Raw genomic sequence first — 18,423 nt, forward strand, 5'->3', positions numbered from 1 at the left:
CTTAAGAAATGTAAAACTGAAGTTATCTTCTTGAGAAGTAATGCCCAAAGGACTAAGAAGAGAATCCTACCTGAATTAATAATTCATCAGGGATTATTCATCTATTTTTAAAAGCAAGGATCCAGTCTGGATAAGCAGAGTCACTTTTATATTTATCCTTCATATTTTCAAGAAAGTTACAATACGCAGTATTTCAGTACAGTATAATTTGGGACTATCAAATGGCAAAATGAAAACAGAATGATAGTGTTTTATATAAACACATAAATCACAGTCATACAGTTGTCCTAAAGCTCTCAAGACCTGCTAAGTTCTAATGTCCCTTCAATGAGAGTTAGAGTTGTTTGTGCATTTATTTACAGAGTTCTGAATTGTTGAAAGCTGATAGCAAAAGTTAACTGGAAAAAAAATAAAACAAATGCTTACCAGCTACATTTTTTGAGTGAAATCAGGTAGAATTTTTAAGTGTGGAATTTTTATAGCATGATGTAGAAGAATGTTAGGTTATTGCTAATTTTGAAGAGTTTCTCTGCTCTGTGTTATACATATCTCTTGCTTTGTGGCCAAATCTACAGAAATATCTGACACTACTTCCATCACACATCATCATTTTTTTAGGACATAAAACAGCCACAATTCCACCTTTTGTTTAAATTCTAATGAGAATTAGACTATACTCAGGGGATTGAAGGATAAGAATTCTCAAATCCCTTGAGCAAAAGGCAGCTTTTAATAATAGAGTCGCCTCGTACTTCCAGAGCATTTGAAAGTCTATGCAGACTGAAACTCATATTAAAATTTCTACTGTATTTCAACTGCAAAATAGGGTAGACATCAAATATTTTCTGTTCTCAACTATTGCACAAGCCCCTGTTCTAGGAACATGGTTTCTTGGTAGTCTAGAGGCGTAAAAACTTTTAAATATGGAAACTTTCCAATTCCCATGTTAGCTCCTTTTTCTCTTTCTAAAGGTAATGAGTTGTGACAAAGATGGGTCAGGATAATATGTGATGGGGAACGGGGAACTGAGTTTTCTTAGGAAACAGAGGAAACTAGTTAGATCCTAGTTATATTGGCAAGGACAAATCATAGAGAAAGATATTTTTAGTTTTGAACTGAAAATATTTGACAGAAAAGCTTACAGACAAAATAAACAGCATCCCTGAAGTCCATTTCTAGTTGATTTTACTGATTCATCAAAGGTGGTACAGCAGTGCTACGTATTAATTATATCGTATTTACATGAGCAACTGAACTTGAGGGTGAAAGGTAAAATACAAAACTAGTTAGCTTCATCTGTGCCACAAATTAAATGAACTCATAGAAAATGTGCACAATAGCAACCAGTAGAAAGCTTTTCTTAGCATATTGTACTTCTCTATTCTAAACTTAAGAACCTACAGGGTGTTAATAAACTGAGTACAATAGTATATCTTGCTTTTAATAAGATGTTTTTTCTGAAAGCCTGTTAAAACCTCAGTCAAAAGGAAGGTGATAATGCATATGTATGGTGGCTTAATAATGAGAAATCACACCTTTCTTTCTTTTCTTCTTAACCAGGTCCTTTCCTCCACCTCTTTTTCAGAACCTGTACATATTTAAAATTAGTTGTCTGGTCAATAAGTAAAAACTGTATTAGATGTCTTTAGCGTATTTGATTTTTCAGATAAAATGGAATGCTTGAAAGCCTCAACAATGATTGAAGGTGTTTCTTCACTTTACTCTAAAAGCTTTTTTGGCAAGTTGCCAATCAATGAAGCATTTCACTGAACAGATGAGATCCTTGCAATGATTTATACTCTTAAGTTACACTCCTGTACTCAAGGTAAGTATATTAAGAGATGGTAAATAATCAATATCTAAAGACCAAAAGATATCGCAGGAAAGCTAGCTCCTCTATGGCTACACATTTAAAATCCCTGCTTATAGTCTTAAAATTCCTAAAGTGTGCAAAAAAATAAACGAAGGATTGCAAATATGATTAGAAATGTGTTCAAATCACACTAACACTCATACTAGTGTAATTCTTATACAGGATCATATTAGATATAGTATAGAACAAAAGCACGGAAGAGATCTCCTATGACAACCCTTATTTTAGAGGAAATCAATGACTTCTAGACTGACAGACTCACCTGAGAGAGTTAAGAAGTTATAAAAGTCCAGGCGAGGTAGCAAGCAGCAGTACTCTTAAAAAGTTTTCTAATTACATGGATTTCTTTTTTTTTTTTTAATTGCCTTTAAAATGTTTTTCTTATATCTAACCAGCGCCTCCTAGATATCTGTAAGCCAGAAGACACACTGATACTTTGTGAAACAAGTATCCAAACATCAGGGGCAGGATGCTGGGGACAGACAAGTGTGAACAGTGGGATCCTCTTCCCAGGAGGGAATGCCAGACAAATTCTGCTCCAATCTGGTAAGGCTTATGCCACATCTCCAAACAGACTTCAGCATGGGCATGTTCACAGTAGATTTCTACATTAAGATGAAACTCTCCTCACTAATGATGGAAATCCTAGGAAGCTGAGCTGAGTGTGCTTTGAAGGCTGCAACTACTGCATGTCCTGCCTCTCTTTGATAAACACTATTGGAAATAGTGCAGAAATGTTTGTTCCTGTAATACTCCCAGTGAACTTTCATGAGTCAAAAAGGTATAAGTGATTTGATAAACATCAAATAGACATCAGAACAACCCTTTAATTTCAGTAAATATGCTTTATTTTTATTTCCTCTGCACCTACTACTCCCAGTGCACATACATAGCTCCATCCCCTGAGTAGAAAGATGTCCAGCTGCAAACGATCACTGACAGAAAAAATGCTACCTCATTCCTTTCAGTGAGACAGGCACATTCAATTTAAATTATACACAAATGAAAACTATAGGTCATAGACGAGAAGTTGGCACACAGTCCTTCAGAGAATAAAATATTATCCTCCCTAAAACCTTGACCACTTAAATCTGTCAATTTAAATCAATCATTGGCATATTTTTTTTACAGTCACAGAGGCCTTAAAACTGTGAGGCATTATCCAAAATTAATCAAAATCAATGGAAGATTTATTTCACTGAATTTTGGATCAGAGCATTGTGTGAAGATACAGACAGTTTTGACATTTTGCCTGTGTTTAGTGTTATTAAAAATTCCACAAAATTATAAAGTATATATGACTTACTAGGAAAGGATCCCACATCTGCTCTGTGCCTGTGGGGACCAGTTCCCTGTACCTCATGTCTGGTGCCAAATCTAAACAGCATCATTTCTCACAGATGCTCTTTGCACACAAGAGGAATATCAGAGGTACAATCCATGACAGAGCTGTATCCTCCCTCTGATGATCTGAGAGAAAAAGGATTCTAGTTTGTTTCCTTCACAGAGTTTTTTCCTCTTTCAAAAGACAAAACATGTTTAGTAAATTGCCTCTTTACAGTGAAACAGTGTTAAAGTTGAAAGTTTGCTGTGGTTTGTTTGTTTTCCAGTTGAGGTTTTTAAGATGTAATGTTTTAGCATTGTTGTAGCATCCACAATAAATTACAGACAGTCCTGAAAATCTCCAATCTGCAAGATACAACAGAGATTCCCACTACTGCTCTGCTCTTGCAGGTCACTGTTTGGATCAATTCTTGTGATAGACTTGTTTTATCTCAGTTATTCTTTTCATCTTCCATTTCTTTGCTGAGCAACTTTTCACTACAGTTTTACACAGTCAACATTTCTACTAGAAAAAAGAACATAGTTCCAAAGTCATATTCCCATGACTTTTTGTCATTACTTTTAAGCCTGGTCGGTACATAAACACCAGCCTGCATATTATCATCAGAGCAAATGTTGCCGCAGAAATAACAGCACACAGATAATCATTATTTACACAGAATAATATAAAATGACAGTACTGGTTTAAAGATAAGGCATATTGAAAGAATTTTTTGTGTGGCATTTTTATGCGATAATTAATTCTCAAAAGTCTGAGTTTTGGCTTCATATAAATACATGGATGTTAATAGGCCATGTATATAGACTTCTCTTGTTAAAATACCAATGAGATACCCCTAATGTTTATACATGTGTTAGTGCAATTAATATTACAACCCAACTGGAAACAAAATTGCTTTAGTTAACCAACCATTGTAAGGCAATCAAATGTGGTATCAAATGTAATTGTAGAATACACATTTGGGGAATAACAGCAATTACTTCACACAGAATTCTACCTTCCTTCTTCCAGTCCATGTACAATTTTTTCATGCATCTTTATGCCAGAAAAATAACTGGACCATCACAAGTGTCAAACCCACCCCCTCTTTCACTCTGTAGTGTACATGAAATTTCTAAATGACAAGGCTGATTCATTTAGATATATTGGTTTGTACCTCTGAGTTGTAACTGCTTTAATCTAAAAACATTCAAGTAGGCTTAATTCCCCCAGATGTACATTCAGCAGGGAATTGGGCAACACCAATGGAATAGGAAACAGAGAATAGCATTTCTTATGTTTGAAGCTAAGCACTCTTGATTTACCTTCATAAACTTCACAAATGTTCTCTAAAGACCTAATAGCTTTCTAACAGGTAAATATTATTTTAGGGCCATAGACGTAAACTGCAATTCAGATGTTTTAACCAAATTTGTTCTTAATCAGGAAAAAAACATGTCACAATCCAATATTCCAACGCAGCATAATCTATGATTCTATGAAACTGAAAGAAGGTAGATTTAGATTAGCTATTAGGATGAAATTCTTTCCTGTGAAGGTGGTGAGGCACGGACACAGGTTGCCCAGAGAAGTTGTGGATCTCCCATTTCTGGAAGTGTTCGAGGCCAGGTTCGATGAAGCTTCAAGCAACCTGGCCTAGTGTAAGGTGTCCCTGCCCATGAGAGGGGGATCAGAACTAGATGAGCTTTAAGGTCACTTCCAACCCAAACCATTCTTTAATTCTATGATTTATCGAAAAGACAAAATTTAAATTTTCACTTTTCTTTTTTATTGCTTGGTCTTCTTGAAGTAGTTGGAATATAATATATTATAGTAATAAAAATGTTGGAAGAAAATGTACTTTCAAGTAAAATTGGATATAAGAAGGATTTTAGTGGGGTGCTGCCACATTTTAATAGATGTGGATTTATATTTTTTTCAATAGTTTAGTCCTAACTATTTTTCTAAAGGACAAGTATATTTTCTCCTTTAGACAGACTGGACAATCTTTACATTAAATTATTAGCTGAAATAGCAAAAAAGAGGCTGTGGGACCAAATCTGGATCTTCAAGGTTTTTTTTTCCACTACTAGCTAATTTCAAAAGACTGTACCTGAGGATGCTGAATTTTTATTATACATTAACCTGAAAACAAATTCTTTTATGCTTACGTGCTTCTTTTGCTGTGAACTGTGCAATAAACACTCATATTTAGAAAAAGGTGTTAGTACAGGCACTGTGGCAGTCTTTTAATTGACACATTCCTTGTAGCTCTGTACAGATCTTGGTCTTATGGTCAGACGTCTTTGCCCTTCCTTTTTTGAATATGTTCCCCTCAAACCAGCTCATAAATACTTCACCAGGAGGAATGTCTGTGAAATTTTCTCCTTAAAACTCCATAGGCTATTATTTGGTTGAATTTTGACTGTCAAGGACATTGCTGATCACAAGCTCATTAGAAACAGAAACAGTTTGTCCCATGAGTTTCTTTCTACAGTGACTCATGTGCAATGCTGCTGGAAGGGCTTTCATCACCCAAAACCCAAGTCCTGGATGAGAAATGAACCTCATACTGTATGATGTAGACCATTCATAATGCTATCAGAAGTACTTTAAGAACCCTCAACTGCAGAAAGTTTTACAGTCTATCTTCTATTTTCCATCACAGCCATTAGGAGAATGAATCTTCCAGTGAAAATTAAGTTTATCAGAAAGATCTGTGTGCAAACTAATTTGAGCAGGCATTTTCTAAAAAGTAGGCCAGAAGAGAAGAAAGATTACTTCTGGCAAAAATGGAACAAATTAAATTATAAGAGGCTTAATACATTTATTTGAAATTTAATTGCATAACCTAATGTCAAGGTTATTATATGGTGCACACGGTTCTCATCCAAATTCAAAACAGTAAAGTACAAGATAGGTTTGCAGTTACTTTATTATAAATCCAACCACATTTGCTTTTTCAATACTGATAATAACGTTTGCCTGAGCCACAACATTAATATAAAATAACATTTCAAAATAATTTTGAGATGTCTCTTTGGCAATGAATGCTGATAAAATCTGAAGCCTCGCTGGTATTACTGACTTCTGCTGCAAGGAAAGGTTAAAAAGAAATCCAGAATCTGAGCCATTGTTGTTGACAGGATGCCAGAATGCACCATAGAAGCAAAATGACTAGAAAGAGATTCTGACTGTATTCACACAGTTCTGCGCTGAGCCCATCAAACCTGCAGGTTTTGTTTTCCATTCACAAGAGCAAGAGATTAGCAGAAAAGGTCACTGTAGCATTCTCATTATAACATCTCTATGGAATATGCTTTCTGTGGTTTACATGTATTAGAAGCTGTGCCTGTGCAGAGAACACACTCAAAAGCATTCAGGCTGTGTCCAGACCCTCTCTATACTCCTAAAGCCAGTCACTCCTGAATTGTATGTCCTGATCTTAAGGGGGGTTTATCTGTTTTCAGATCTCCAAGTGTCTGAGTAATACTGGATCAGAATAGAAATTTGTGCTGCTTTTGTCTGGGGTAGAATTTATTTTCTTTCTGGAAACAGTGTTGATAATTTGAGGATTTTTTTTTTTTTATTGCTGAGCCTTTTGCACAGCCAAGGCCTTTATTTTCATCTCACACTGCCCCACCAGTGAGGAGGCTAGGGGTGCACAGCTGACCCTGACTGACCCAAGGGAAATTCCATATCATACGGCCTCATGCTCAGCATATAAAGCTGGGGAAAGAAGAAATGGGTGGGGTGAGGGGGGGGAGAGGACATTTAGAGTAATGTTTGTTTTCACAAGTCACCATTAAGTGCAAACAAGCCCTGCTTTCCTGAGCATGGCTGAACACCTGCCTACCCTTGTTTTGCTTGGCTTCTGTGCATAGCTTTTTCTTTACTTATTAAACTGTCTTTATGTCAACCTGTGAGTTTTCTCATTTTTACTCTTCCAATTCTCACCTCCATCTGGATGTGGTGAGAGTGAGCAAGAGGCTGTGCAGTCCTTACTTGCCAGCTGGGGTTAAACCATGACAACATTACAAAAAAAAAATTGTAAATTTAACTTTGTGCCACTATGATTCTAGTGGATGTGCAAACACAGTCTAGGTTTGTAGCAACATCACGTAAAAGCACTATATGCTTTTTTTCAAAGGAACAGGTAATAAAGGTATAGTAAATAACTTTGACACTTAGCAGGGAACCATAGCCTAAAATTAAGAGGCTTATAATCATGCAGCACAATATTAATTTGGTTTGATTGGTAATAAAAAATAAATGTTGTATATTTTACAATCATGTCACTTGTTTTTCATTAAAGTCTGAAATGACTAAAGAAGATAATTTATTTGACCAGGTTAGTCTCTTTCAGCAGTACTAGAATATTGAAGAGATGGTTATTTAAGTACAGAAAGGGATTCTAAAAAATATTCTATGACTCCCAAGTTAGTAGATAACCAAACCCTCTCATAATAAACTTCTTGCTGCTTTTTTTTTTGCCTCCACATAAGCAAAAGACAATTTGTAAAAATCTTTTCTATGATTCTGTTTCAGTGCTTAGAGTGGCACACTTTTAACTGATAGCAACCATCACTCAGATTTCTTCTCTGTAATCATTCCTTGTGTGTCAAAACAAACAGATGTCTTGTGTACAACTTCGAGCTACATCCCTGGGTCTATGAGTTTATGAAGGGAAAAGTTCACTTTACTCTCTAGTTACCCCGACTGAGACTCTGTTTGCAGAATTAAATAAAATGTCCGTTATATAGCGGATATACAAACAACATATTTGTAAGAATATAGTTAACATTTCAAAGATGAAAAATCCATGAAGTTTAGAAGGAGAGAAACTGAAACTTACCCCAAACTCATCTCTCCACTGATGTGATGCTTGGTACTTCTCTGCTTCTTTAGCAAGACGCTGAAGATGAAGAGAAAGAAAGCATAAATTTTAGTCTTTACTGATTCTTCACATAGCAAAGTCTTTCTTTTTTAATTTTTTTCCTATACGTGTTTTCTCTATATAAATTATAGATATCTATGCTTTTTTGCACTTACTTGAAAATCGTGTATATTTCAAAAAGATGCACCACTTCAAAAATGTTATTTTCTGTATTATTTGCTTACTGAAGTACTATAATCATGCGTTATAAATCTGAAGACCCACTCCAATATCATTTAAGAAGTTCTAGTTAAGTTCAAAATCCACTAATATCCAGCTGGAAATACTTTCTCCTTACACACACCACCTTGCCTTATATATATTAATTTAATCTACCATCCAATGACAGGTACTTATTAGAATCTTAAAACACTGCATTATGGGCATTTATTTCTCCATTATATCATTTAATTTCAATTATAGAAACTACTGAAAGCCCAGTGATTACTAGGGACCCATAAAAACTCAGTAATTTGGACTAGCTGGAGTCCAGTCTCATGGATTGAATTAGCAGCTAGAGAATATCAGGCATGCTCCCAGAGGGCATTTTTCCAATTTACATTAATTTGAATGAAATCCAGTCTGTCCACTTAAACCCCACAGGAAGCAAAGCACAGTGCACAAGAATAAATATATGATGCTTTTTCAAATCAGTCTCTTGTACAGACACAACCATTGGGTTGGATGACATGTTCCTCCTTATACAACATCTGAAGTCTTTGAAAAAAAAACTTTTTTGGACATGCTCATGAGAAGTTTACTATAATTTTGCATATAGAAGTTGCCAAGGTAATGTGTGTTCTCCAACTGAGCTGCACACAGCATTCCCCATGCCAACAGCCCTGGAGGCAAGCACCGATCCTGAAAGCAAGTCAGCTCACTCTGAAGAAGCAGCTACCTGATGTGAATGTAGTTCATGTGGAATCAGCCATGTTCCAACTGTTGAGTGACTCACTTTTATAACTAAATTATTTTACAGCCCCCCCCAAAAAACCCAAAAAAAGTGTTTTTAGGGAGTCATGGTCCCTTTGTAACAGACATAGACTGACTATATCTACCAGATAAGTAGGGATGCAAACTCTTTACTGTGTAACAATATGTGCACAGTAAGTTTGATGATCCTTCTAATATTCAGACCAACTCCTGCACAAAATGAACTCGTGGTGTAAGTCACATTTTCAGTTGAGTCACCTTGTCAGTTCTTGCTAGCAACCAAAAGGAATATGACCAGAAAGTTCATATAAGCCAGAACCACAGAGATGGAGCTGTCAGAACCTCACCTCAGATGACCCATCCCAGATGGCAACTGTTGTATTACCTGATCCCCTGAGGGCAGTCCTTTTCCCCACTCTAACAACTACCAGGATGATACATTTCAGAAAGCAGAAGTTAGGATCTTTTCCTTTTTTCAGGTTTGTAATCTTTCTATAAAAATAGAAAAACCTCAACAGACCCCTGGGCTCTGTGCTCCCAGAAAATGTGTCCCTAATCAATTGTTTTATTGTCAATTCAAATGATTCTTAGCTAACAGAAAGGTATGAGCATTTTACAGGCATTGCCCTCAGGAAGTACCTCCACAGGAACCAAGTACCACATTAATGAAAATACCCCTAACTTCATGCATTACAGTGGGAAAAAGCAACTTTTGCACTGCATAAGCATCTACAGTATTTTCAGGGTTTTTGTAATACACTAGAATAACTTTTTCCTTCTAATTTCTTCACTTAATCTAACCAGTTCTGCATCTAAATTTGTATATCCTCTGATGAGTTCAAGTTGATTAAGTCATATTTCACCAGACTGTAGCTAACCAAGATATAACACTTACTGCAAGTGTAAATAGCTGCAGTTAACCCTGCCCTCAGATTTCCCTCACACTCCTCTTCATTGCCTTAAGGTACCTAGATAACCACAAACTACAGCAGAACCCAAATGCACTAACTAATAGATCAATTATGAAGAAAAATATATACTGACCATTAACATTACTAGGAATTTTGAATGGAAAAACTGTGGCCAAGCTTGAAATTCCTCAGTTCTGCTGGTAGACTCCTCAGCATATCTGCACTATCAAATGAAAATGCTTAAAGCAAATTTAAAAACAAAGAAGTTTTTTTGGGATGTTTTTTGTCATCTCAAATGTGGAAAGAAAATATTTCTCACAAAAGAGATATTGTATTCTCATTCTCCTTAAGAATTTTTCAGTCAAGTTTAAATCAGAACCCGTCCTAACTGCCTAAGCAACCTTGTAAAATAACACTACATGCAAGATCTACACCCTTTATACCTTAAAATAGCTCCCAAAATGAGAAGCTGTCATTTGGGTATGTGTACAGAGCTCTGTTAAAGGTACTCAAGCGCATACAAAAGTACAAGCAAACAGTTTAAAAAAAATAATAACCCATGAGAAAACAGCTGTTCCTTGACTCCTAAAAAGCCAAAACCAACACCCTACTGGAAGTACACATGACCACAAGCCTATGCACCCAGGCTCCAGCAACAGGAAGAGATACCTTTTTGATTTCTTCATCACAGCTTAATGCATTTGCTCTACTGCATTTGCATTACTGCATTTTTTTTTGTTCCAGCTATTAGATAAATTTTTCAAATGTTTAGCTGCAAGGTATCCAACAATTTAGCTGGAATGTACATTTAGAATGTACTTCCTAATACCCCATATCTAGAGAGAATTAAAGTCTATCCAACTTAATATCAACTCCAGTATTGTTTTCCATGAAACAGGTCATCATTTGATCAACAACTCCTATAAATGCTACACAAGTTATTAGTAGTTAGTAGAGTGGCTGTTAGCCAGGACTAGAGTAAATCTGTAAGTTGAGTGGTCGCAAGAAAAAGACATCTGATCTCTCAAAATAGGGATAAATATTGTATTTTCACTTTCTATTACTACATCAGAACAATCCTGGGATTCTACAGCCATGTAAGTTGCATATGGAAAAAACATACAAAATCAACTCCCAGAGACCAGTCTACTACAGTAACCTGATTATCAAGCTCATCTCCAGCAGAACACTCCTTAGCAACACTGATGTGCAGGCTATTGCAAGGACACAGATCAGGCAGGGATTTAATTTTTAAGAAATGAGTGCTTTAAAATACAGGTGTTGCTGATACGAAGTCTGCATATGCAAAACCCTGTATCACTCTATCCTGTGCAATACCATATATATTTTAGGAAAGATAAGGGTATAAAATTTAAATAGATATAGACGGATATAGATATGTATAGTGAAGTTAAGGTGTTTTCAGAAGCTTTTCATTTCTGTGCAGGGAGAACGTTGCTACTACAGCAACATGGAGCCTAATAACTGAGAATTCACCCTTCCACATAGAGAGCTTTCTTACAAGTCAGAGTAAGATATCAAGACTCTGGGGTTAAAAACAGCCAGATGGTTGAGCAAACTCAAGTTACCTGTGGCCTTTATTGTGACACAGGCGAGGATTAATTTCCTATCTTTCAAAGAAATCGTGCCTGCTTCCTTCTGAGGTATGTAAATGTCAGGTCTGGCCTTACCTGTTTTGATGGAAGTGTCTCTGGAGAACACCAACAGAGAAGCTGCACAACAGCCGGCTGACACCTGGCACTTCCCATTCTCCCTCTTATTACAATGAGGGTTTAATATGGCAACAGCTTCTTTAACACCAGGACCCACTGCAGGTCCCTACAGGTTTCTCCAGCAAATACTAAAATACTGGAATTCAAATTTTTATGTGTAAGAAAATAAGAAGGAATGGCTTAAAACAAACATGAAAAATAATATTTCTGCATATTAGCTTTTAATCATTTCTTCCTCCGTGACTGTGTATTGTGTGCTGTGAAGATGAAAGCTGTGAGATGTTTTCATGCCTCGTATGAAGCTCTATCTAACATCATCTTTTTGGATATAGAGCATCAAAACCAAAACAACACAAAAAAGGGAAAAAGGAACAAAATCAAGATGTAACAGAAACATTCTGGCTTAAAGAACCCTACTTTGTACAGTCTGCTGGAGAACACAGATTCTCAGACTATGGTAGTGAATCTGCTCTGAAGTAGTAGATAAATTGAGAAATTGTGACCAAGAAGAGAAGGCTGCAAAGGCTAACAGAATGCTGTAGCAGCTATTCATGTGCCTTTGTAGGATGCCTGGCAGCTGTGACATGGTGCTTCTAAGTAAGGGATCAAAAGAGCTGATGCCAGATTTAGCCAGTGTGATTGACACAGTAGCTGATGTCAAATTTGAAAACACTGCGATTAAATAAGCATTTGTTTAATAATTTTCCTAGATTAAACAATTACATCTATCTCTTTAATTTTTTTTTAATTTTACCTTTTTTCATTTTTTTATTAATAAGAACTGCTCTCTGATTTTTTAAACAGTGTGTAGGGTGTATTATTTTCAGGAATTTTCAGAATACTTAGCTCATCAATAAAAAAAAAAAATATTCCTTGAAAGATAGTCGCTGCCCACAAAAAAGTATTTTAAATCAAACTTTGAAAGTAGTCAAGAGTTACCTTCTAGTAGATTTCCCTAAATCTTTCAAAGAGAACAGTTACCTTTAAAGGAAAGCAGCTACTGGAAACAGAGATAAGATGCAAATGTTGTTATTCACTCCATCAGCCTATGAACCTTTCTTTAACTTTTAAAGGGATTACAAAAGATTACATACACAAAAATAATACAAAAGCAAAACAGTAAAAATAAAGACCCAAAGCCCGGTTGCCGTCGATATCAAACTGTCCATTTTAGAAGGTCTTGTCCCCCGTTTCCAAGTGCACTTTACCATCTCTGAAAGGCAGCCTTTGATGCAGCACAGACTGCAAGAGAGAGACCTGAGGAATCTTTATCTGATCGGTAAAGATCAACTCCCTAGAAGGCCTATTCATCTTCCAGCCTTCAATTTTTTGCGTATATGTCATATTTTTATCTCTTCCTAGCCAGCACAGGACTCTGTCAGCAAATGGCCCAATTACAATTATATTCAGTACAATGAAATAAATCTCTTTCTCTGTGCTTCACACTCTCCTTTAAGTATTTTCTTTGAAAATAATATTCAACTACTTCTTGATATATTAAGCTATTATAAAATGTGTAAGCTTAGAGTTATTAGACATCAGTAGCCTTATAAGCTTTCTAAAACACCAAATCCATGCATTTTTTTAGGTCATTTTAAGAATATAAATACCCAGGGAGAATATATCAACATCAGGCTTAAACAGAACAATGTAGAGCACACAATGAAATTCAAACACTGATTATAAAATTCTTTTCTTGCGTGAACAGCATAAAAGTCATAAGGAGTATGTGTAAAAGTGGTTTCAGACACAGTTTTCACATATGTATCTGAAACAAAAATATTGTTCTTCCATAGTTGAGTATGAATTGCATATGAATTACAGGATGAGGAAGAGATTTTGTAAGACTCAGATAAGGTATCTGAAGTGCCAGTGGAAGACTGACACAGCCTATTTCACTATAGGTTTAAAACAGATCAACAAATTCTAAAGGATTGCATTTTCATCTCAGTAAGCTGTTACTTTCCATATTAAACCAAATTAGAACTATTCTCTTCTGCCTTGATTCTACTGTCTTTATGTGCATGGCATGTGTCATATTTTCATAGGAATTCTTGGTAATGAATTATCCAAATACCCATGAATTACCCTATTGTATAAAAAGATCACCCAGTTTGTCCCAAGAGAGTGTCATTTCAACAAACAACTGTAAACTGGAAGGTCATCAGCCCAAAAGTGAGCACAGATGTCCTAGGGATAGCGAGACCATAATCCTCATACAAACACACCCGGTTTTACTTCTCTTTGCTTTATGACCATTCTCCCAGTGGGGCATGGGAGGAGTTAATAGGGACCAATTACCCTTTTACATGTTACTCTTATAAAGATATTTCCTATATGACCTTTCTTACAAATGGGCATTTGTAATTATCCCTGCAAAAACTGACCTAGATTTGATGAATCTGAGGCACATCACTTTGGATAAGATGGTTCCAACTCTAAACCAATGTCTTAGACTGAACCAAAGACACACCTAATTTTTCTGGTTTAAATTGCAATCATAAGTTTTAATATTTTCTTCTTCAAGTAATTTTGTTTGCTTTTTTTTTTTTAAATTTTGATCACTAACACTGAAGCACACAAGTTTGCATGATAATACATATTTCCCTACCTAAATCTTTGTTCATGAAGTCTAGCCATGGTGACATATTTCCCTACATCTTATGCTTTTCTGTATTCCATCATGTAAACATCATAATCTTCAGTATAAGTGTAATCAGAATTTTAAACCTATTTGTAAGGGTTTTGTTTTGGTTTTGTTTTCTTGGTTTTGTTTTGTTGTTTTGGTATTTTTTGGGGGGGAGGATTGTTGTTTGTTTCATTGTCTTTTTTTTTTTTTTTAATGGTAATCAACAGTAGGTTTTTGGTTTTTGTCTGATCTGCATCTTGGTTTTATTTTATTTCATGTATTTACACTGTGGAGTAACAGCCTCTCCTTACTCTGGCATCTGCTGTGCCACATGATGGCAATCTGATCCGTGCTCTGTTAATGAGGCTTTCTGAAGCATATAAGGTCACAGAACAATTATGTTTATAACCAGTGTCCCGTGCTCTCTATAGAATTCGTACGATATATTACTCAGCTACTCTCTGGGGACAGTCTCACTTTTGTCATCTAATGCAGTCTCATTTTTGTCATCCATATGAGTCATATTCATATGGAAAAAGGGTATATTAGGGGTGTGCTGACATTGTGAGATTTATCAAAGCACTCTTCATATAAATTACTGGTCTAAATGTATATATAATTTAAGACAATCAGGAATTAGCACAACTTTGCAAAGAGCTTGGACCACAACTCAAAATCACACCTCAAGCTTTTTCTTTCACTTTACAAACAATTAAAAACAATGTAAAACGCTAGATTTATTTTTTTCTAATTCAGCTGTAGACTACAAAACTCAACTGCAATTAAACAATAAGCAGAAAATTTCTTTCCATCTTGTGTGCTTGTCTAATGCATTTCAAGCCATTTCTGCTTTATTCATATGAACAGTAATTTTATTTCAGACCTTCTTAATCAGTTTTTCTAAAAAGATGACCTCATATCCTACACAAGGCTGTCATGTTGGCTAAAAAGGAACCTAATGGAAAAAAATTATTATCACCTTTCACATATTTAGAAGACAGGGTTTTAAAGGATTTCTGTATCTGTTACAAGCTATAATGAAAAACATTATGATTCAAGACAATCTTTATTCCTACTGTTTAATTAAATGAAAAAAGGAAAAATAAGGCTGATTCTCTACAGAGAAATTTTACTCTTCTCATAGTTTTCCAGTTCCAAAGCAAACCAAGCCACTGGTCTAAATAAGATCAGAAATCAATGGGAAATCGGATCTGGCCCAGAGTACTTGAGATTACAATATTGCAGCTGAAGTTAATGCTTTCTGACATAACTAATGATATTTATTTTAACAGGGAAAACTGAAATAGGAAGGTCCTAAATGAATACATCACACATATGCTTTTGACATCTAAAATGTCATGTGCAATCACCTGTCTGACAAAACTATCTTATAGGAAAAGTGAAGAAAGATAAAACCAAAGGAATATTTGTCACAGTAACACTTCTCCACTACATAAAAACAGCCCTTCTCTAAAACATGAACTAGAAAGATTTCTTCTCTTCTATTTCTTCCTTTCTCTTACTGTGTGGATTTAAGAATTTAGCTAATGCTAGCAAATTAACAAACAGAGAAGGCAAAAGTGATACAGTGGCAGTACTTCTAAAAGAGTGCTGAAAGTGTCTTTCAAATATATTATACTATATTAGGATTCTCAGTTAAGTTTTAGTAAGAATCTAAGATTTTTCAGTAGTAATCAAATGTACAGTTATTAACAAACAGCCTTCGTTTCGATCCTGAAAACAAATCACAGAAGAGCTGGACCTATATACAGCATTGAAAGTGATCAGTGGAGAATAAATAACTAAATAACTAAGTAAATAAGCTAAACCACAAACATTTAAACTTCCAGAAAAGTGGTATAGCTGGATATGCACTTAGGTGAGTGTACAGCCTATGGAAGTTGCAGGGGGCCAAGTACCAGTTTGTAGCTTTCTGAAAACTTAGGCTGAGGTTTCACCTCAGCTTGGTCTCTAATGTTCATAATCCTAAAATGAAAAGCAACTTTACGTGAGCAGTAAAGTTAATCACAGGTGCAAAATCATCGCTGGAGGGCACCTTTCTGAGTACCAGAGAACAGAACAGGTCAAATACAGCCACAATGAAGAACAGAGCGTGCAAAAAATTGTCTTTTGTTACTGAACCACCGAGTCCAGTACATGAGGTATGAAATATCAATTGCATAATATATCTTAAAAACTTTATACGGTGCAGTATGAGTGTACAGATTAATTATGTTCCACTATTATTAAACAGAAACAAGGAATGTAGGAAATTCTCATCAGAAGGTAGAGAAGCATCATTTCCATATTTATGGGGAGTAGGAGGGAGGAAGGAAGGCTGTTCAGTTCCCAAGCCAGAGTATATTTCTAGAATGTGTGGACTCAGAAGATTTGAGAAGCTGGGCAATATTATGATAGTTTGATACTGCCAAAAATGTTTTGGTAGACAAGGGAGTACTATAGAAAGAACTGTAGATAAAGGTATGAAGAAAAACTATTAGAAGAGTAAGAAATAGTCTGTCAAATGCTTCTGCAGATGTCACGTAGCAGTGAAATCTTACTAGAGTGCTGTACAGAAACAGCGAAAGACCACTTCTTTAAACATATAATTTATACTTCTCATTTGCAGAGGTTTAAACCTCTTAGAGCTTATTACATTTTCATTCTAATAATTCATATGCCTTAAATGCAAGTCACATTAGTGTTATATTTTTAAAAAGATCAAAGTGAAGGACACAGGCTGAAACCATCAGACTGAAATTGCTGACTGCTCTGACAAATCACAAATTGCATAACACCACCAGTTCCAGCTCACTGCCTGCCTTAGGAAACTCTTTTAAGCTTCACAGCTGAGCTACTAACTTCACAGGCATGATTAGAAGATGACATGTATATTGAGTAGGCATGCCTTGCTACCCTGGTTTCTTTTGGGTAGTTTCTAGCAACTCAGGGAGAAAACTACATCAATTTATTTTTAGTAATATCAAAATAACTCCCTTCAAAAAAAGTGTTCTAAAATGTCAACAAGGTAATTTTCCTCTTACTTAAAAAAAAAATTATAATTTATATGTAGTTCAGCTTGCTTTAGAACTCCTTTAATGTTTCCTTAGTAAGCATCCAGTAAAAAAAAAAAGGTAGGGAAAAATAACAATTCAAGCAAATACATCCTTGTAAAGGACAAGGAGAAGAAAACATTGATACAGGTTGGTATCACTTATGCAAGAAAAACACTCAAGAAGTAAGTTATCTTTAAACAAATAGTGCATGCATCAGCAGTTGCATTTTGTCTCATCACATAAATTGAACAAAAAATTTTAAAGAATGCTATAGTTTCATATGAATTTAATAACAATACGTATCAAATTACATCAATTTACATTCAGTACAACTCAATAACAATATTGGGTAAATATTGTATATTCAAAATACTTCTTGCTGTATTTTTTTGGTTTAAAATTATAGCTTCTGCTACAATCACAGAAGTGGAGTTCAACTACATAGGAAACACTACATACAGAGAAGTACAGTGAGTTCTGGATTTACTCACACTGTGTGCTACAAAAGGCATTTAGATGTAATGCTGTTGTAATCCCAAAAGAAGCTCAGAAAGCTGGCAATTTAAAATCTCTCCTGAAGAGATAGGCAAATATCTCTTTTGGCCACATCACCAGAAAAAGCATTAATCTCTCTCAGACTTACACAGGTATTTATAGAAAGAAGAGCAAAACCCAGAATTTTCAGAAATAACACGAGTGAACAGAGCTCATTATCATCTCTTCCTCTGCAGAATAGGACTGAAATGTTTTATTTCATTAAGACACATTCATAAGTGATAATGATTAAGTCTAATGTAAGTTAATGATTTATAATAAGATTGAGATAGCACTGAACTCTGCAGTAGACTTTTCAGATATGGGTCTATGAACAATGCAACTTTATTCATAATAAAATATAGAGCTTGACTGCTAGAACCAAAATGCGAACTTAGAAAAAAATCAGCATCTTCAGTTCTCAGATGAATAAAATAGAATCATGAATTTGACTTATTACAAGTCTGTTAAAAAAATAATCCACTTCTTAAATA

At 35.3% G+C, this 18,423-nt stretch overlaps 1 protein-coding gene across 3 annotated transcripts in view; it reads right to left on the reverse strand.

The window, feature by feature from the left end:
- CACNA2D1 (calcium voltage-gated channel auxiliary subunit alpha2delta 1) overlaps window positions 1-18,423 on the reverse strand; it is a 383,720-nt gene that overhangs the window by 198,310 nt on the left and 166,987 nt on the right. For all 3 annotated transcript variants that reach the window (XR_003527084.1, XM_027639551.1, XM_027639552.1), the window contains exon 4: window positions 8,053-8,112. Coding sequence is in view for 2 of the 3 variants with exons in the window: in XM_027639551.1 (XP_027495352.1) it covers window positions 8,053-8,112 (60 nt within the window). In the remaining variant the exon portion in view is untranslated. The remainder of the gene's footprint in view (window positions 1-8,052; window positions 8,113-18,423) is intronic.

Source organism: Corapipo altera, unplaced genomic scaffold (genome assembly GCF_003945725.1).
Source record: "Corapipo altera isolate COAL_440 unplaced genomic scaffold, ASM394572v1 1b, whole genome shotgun sequence".
Taxonomy (NCBI): Eukaryota; Metazoa; Chordata; class Aves; order Passeriformes; family Pipridae; genus Corapipo; species Corapipo altera.